Consider the following 3,032-nt stretch of genomic DNA (forward strand, 5'->3'; position numbering starts at 1 on the left):
AGAAACTGAAATTAGCCTTGGAGGGGTTAGAAACTGCTTTGGATCAACTGGGTGCCTTCATGCCTATGCTTATGGTTGGACTTTGCACTCTTTTCTAGCATGTGGATATGGAAAACTCCTATCTCTGTGGATACTTGAAGATTAAAGGCCTTACAGAGGTAAGTGTTAACTGCAAAACAACAAGAAAAGGTGCTGTGTAAAGGGTTTTCTTTTTCCTGGTGGGGTGGGAGAAACTGCCACCAGAAATAGGAAGTGAAGGGCTTGAGCATACAGTGAATTTGACCGCGAAGTAGTTTAATAGCTTCAGTTTGTTGTTCTTGGCATGTTGAGCAAGTACGATGGGCCGCGATGGGAGTCCTGAACGAGGGAAGCTTATCTGGCATCCCTTAAGGTCTGAGCAGAACGGAGTCTGACCCTGCAGTCAGCTTTAGGCCCTCTACCAGTGGTGGTGCGTTGCTGAAAGAAAATAAACCAGGACCCGAACAGTCAGATCTTTACGTATTTCCTTCCCTACGTATCCTCTGAGATCTGCTCGTGGTGTCAGACGGCCGGTGAGAACTCTCTCCCGGGGGCGGTGGCGCTTTCGGCTGCGGTGCACCGCGTGTCTGTCGTTACACGGGAGCGCTTGGAGAAGCTCGCTCACCCCAGCTGAGCCTGCTATTCCCTGCCTGCGTTCTCCTAATTCGGTGCCAATGCAAAGCTGAAGAGGAGCACCTTCTCCCCCGGTGGGGTGGCTTAATCCAGCCCTTGGGCTTTGTAGCAGTCGTGCAGCAACCGCCGGGTATCTGCCGGGGAGCGGTGCTGGCTGTAAATGGTCACCTGCGATCGTCCAGCTGGGAGCTTCCCCACAGTCCAGCTCTGACATGGCTCCTTCTGGTTTCATGAAGTGAACAGAGAGGCAGAGAGAGGCTGGAAGAAGAGGGCGGAGGCTGTGCGTGCCTACGAGTCAGACTTTAAGAGGTGTGGGGCAGGACGAGGCAGCGTGCTGCTCGGAGGGATGGGAGCACCGGCCTCGGATTGCTCGGAGCTCTTGCTGCGAGATGCCATTTTTTGCTGAGCGCGTGCACCTTTATCTGCGTTCGAGTTTCTGTCTCTAGATGACAAATCTCCTGACCTCTCTTTCGTCTGTCTTCTCTCCTAGGAGTACCCAACCCTCACCACTTTCTTTGAAGGAGAAATAATCAGTAAAAAGCACCCTTTCTTAACACGCAAGTGGGACGCTGATGAAGATGTGGATCGTAAACACTGGGTAAATAAATCAGGGGGGCAGATGCGGTCCTGGCTGAGCAGCTGGTTTGGAGATGAAGTGCAACGTGTGCCCGTGCAAGAGCTGTCAGAAGGGCCTGGAAACCTCTCCTTTTTGGGTGTCTTCCTCCTTTTCCCGTTGGGATCTTTGCAACTAGAGGTCCCTTCAGCAGACTGTTGGCTGTGATCCACGAGAAGGGAGGGGGTGTCTTGCTTTCCACTTGCTGGCCCTGGGGTTGGAAAGGGAGCAGGAGCAATCCCCGTCTCTCGACCCGCTAGGAGAACACGCTCCTTCTTTTGAAGACTCATTGCAAAATGGAGTGGAGAAGGGGAGAGGTGCCCCTCTGGCGCAGGCAGGGCGCTTGGTACCTGCGTCTCAGCCACCTCAGCCCTCTGCTCAGGACAGGGTGTGTCTGCCACTGTGCTCTGGATCAGGGCCACAGCAGCCAGCTGATTGCATCCCCGCCTTGACCTTTGCTGTTGTTTGCCAGACTTCGATGTTTATTATGTTTCTGTCAAAATATCTTCCTCTGGAAGTGTAGGAGCTTCTCCAGCCGGGCTGGATATGGCTGGGGGTGTCCGGCAATCCTCTGTGTTCCCCGGTGCTGGTCCTGGGGTGTGCGTTTAGCGCTGCTCCGGGGAAAGAGCAGCCCCTTTGGTGAGGAGGTCCTGTTCCGTAGCACTTCTTCCCTCCTAAATAGCAGCTGGCACTAGTGAGCTCTACTCCTGGAATAAGCATCCTGGGTTTTTTTCTTTTTTGTTTCAGGGGAAGTTCCAGGCTTTTTACCAGTATGCAAAAACATTTAACTCTGATGACTTTGATTACGAGGATCTGAAAAATGGGGACTATGTCTTCATGAGATGGAAGGTAAACTCCGCATGTCTCCTTCTCTGATGAGCTGCTTACAAGCGACTGACAGAGGCTTGTGGTGCCTGAAAGCTTTCTCAGCTACGCTGGTTTAATGAAAGGTCTGACCCTACCAACCTCGTAACCCACCATACTTGCAAATTCCAGTGTGACTCCTGTCTAGCCGGCTAATTGCGTCCTTAAGGGCTGCAGTCACGGCTAAAAACGCAACAGGAAAATCTTGCTTGGTGATGCTCCAGAGGGTGAGAGAATTGGTGTCTTCGGTCCCTGTGCGGGGCCTGTGTGTTTGATGCAGACTGGCCAGTCTGCACCTCTCTGCTCTTCCGCTGGATCGATTCCTCCCTCTTTACACAAGCTTTGTGCAGCTGTGATGGGAGGAAATCGTAGAATCACAGAAAGGTTTGGGTTAGAAGGGACCTTTAAAGATCGTCTAGTACACGCCCCCTCCCCTGCCACGGGCAGGGACATCTTCCAGTTGCTTAAAGCCCCGACCAGCCTGACCTTGAACACTTCCAGGGATGGGGCATCCACAACTTCTCCGAGCAACCTGTTCCAGGGTCTCGCCACCCTCATAGTAAAGAATTTCTTTCTTGTAGCTGATCTAAAGCTACCCTCTTTTAGTTTAAAACCATTACCCCTTGTCCTATCGCTACAGGCCCTGCTAAAAAGTCTCCCTCCATCTTCCTTATAGCCCCCTGTAAGTATCGAAAGGCTGCAATAAGGTCTCGGAGCCTTCTTTTTGCCATCAGGCAGCTCTGATTCCTGATTTTGCAATTGGCTTCTGGTTTGCAGTGGGCAGGTGTTGAACTGAAACTGATCTCGTGCACTCAAAACTGGTTCTGTTCTCGGTTGTCTGCTTCCCTGTAAGATGCCTACGGTGGCAGGTGGTGAAAGAACAGTTTGGTTTCTGTGGTCTGGG

The 3,032-nt window shown here is 52.1% G+C and overlaps 1 protein-coding gene across 1 annotated transcript in view; it reads left to right on the forward strand.

Moving 5' to 3' along the window:
* Positions 1-3,032, forward strand: part of GID4 (GID complex subunit 4) — a 9,870-nt gene that overhangs the window by 4,562 nt on the left and 2,276 nt on the right. The window contains exons 2-4 of the mRNA XM_009321409.1: positions 99-158; positions 1,142-1,249; positions 2,012-2,113. Of these exons, the coding sequence (XP_009319684.1) occupies positions 99-158; positions 1,142-1,249; positions 2,012-2,113 (270 nt within the window). The remainder of the gene's footprint in view (positions 1-98; positions 159-1,141; positions 1,250-2,011; positions 2,114-3,032) is intronic.

Source organism: Pygoscelis adeliae, unplaced genomic scaffold (assembly GCF_000699105.1).
Source record: "Pygoscelis adeliae isolate BGI_AS28 unplaced genomic scaffold, ASM69910v1 Scaffold543, whole genome shotgun sequence".
NCBI classification, from domain to species: domain Eukaryota; kingdom Metazoa; phylum Chordata; class Aves; order Sphenisciformes; family Spheniscidae; genus Pygoscelis; species Pygoscelis adeliae.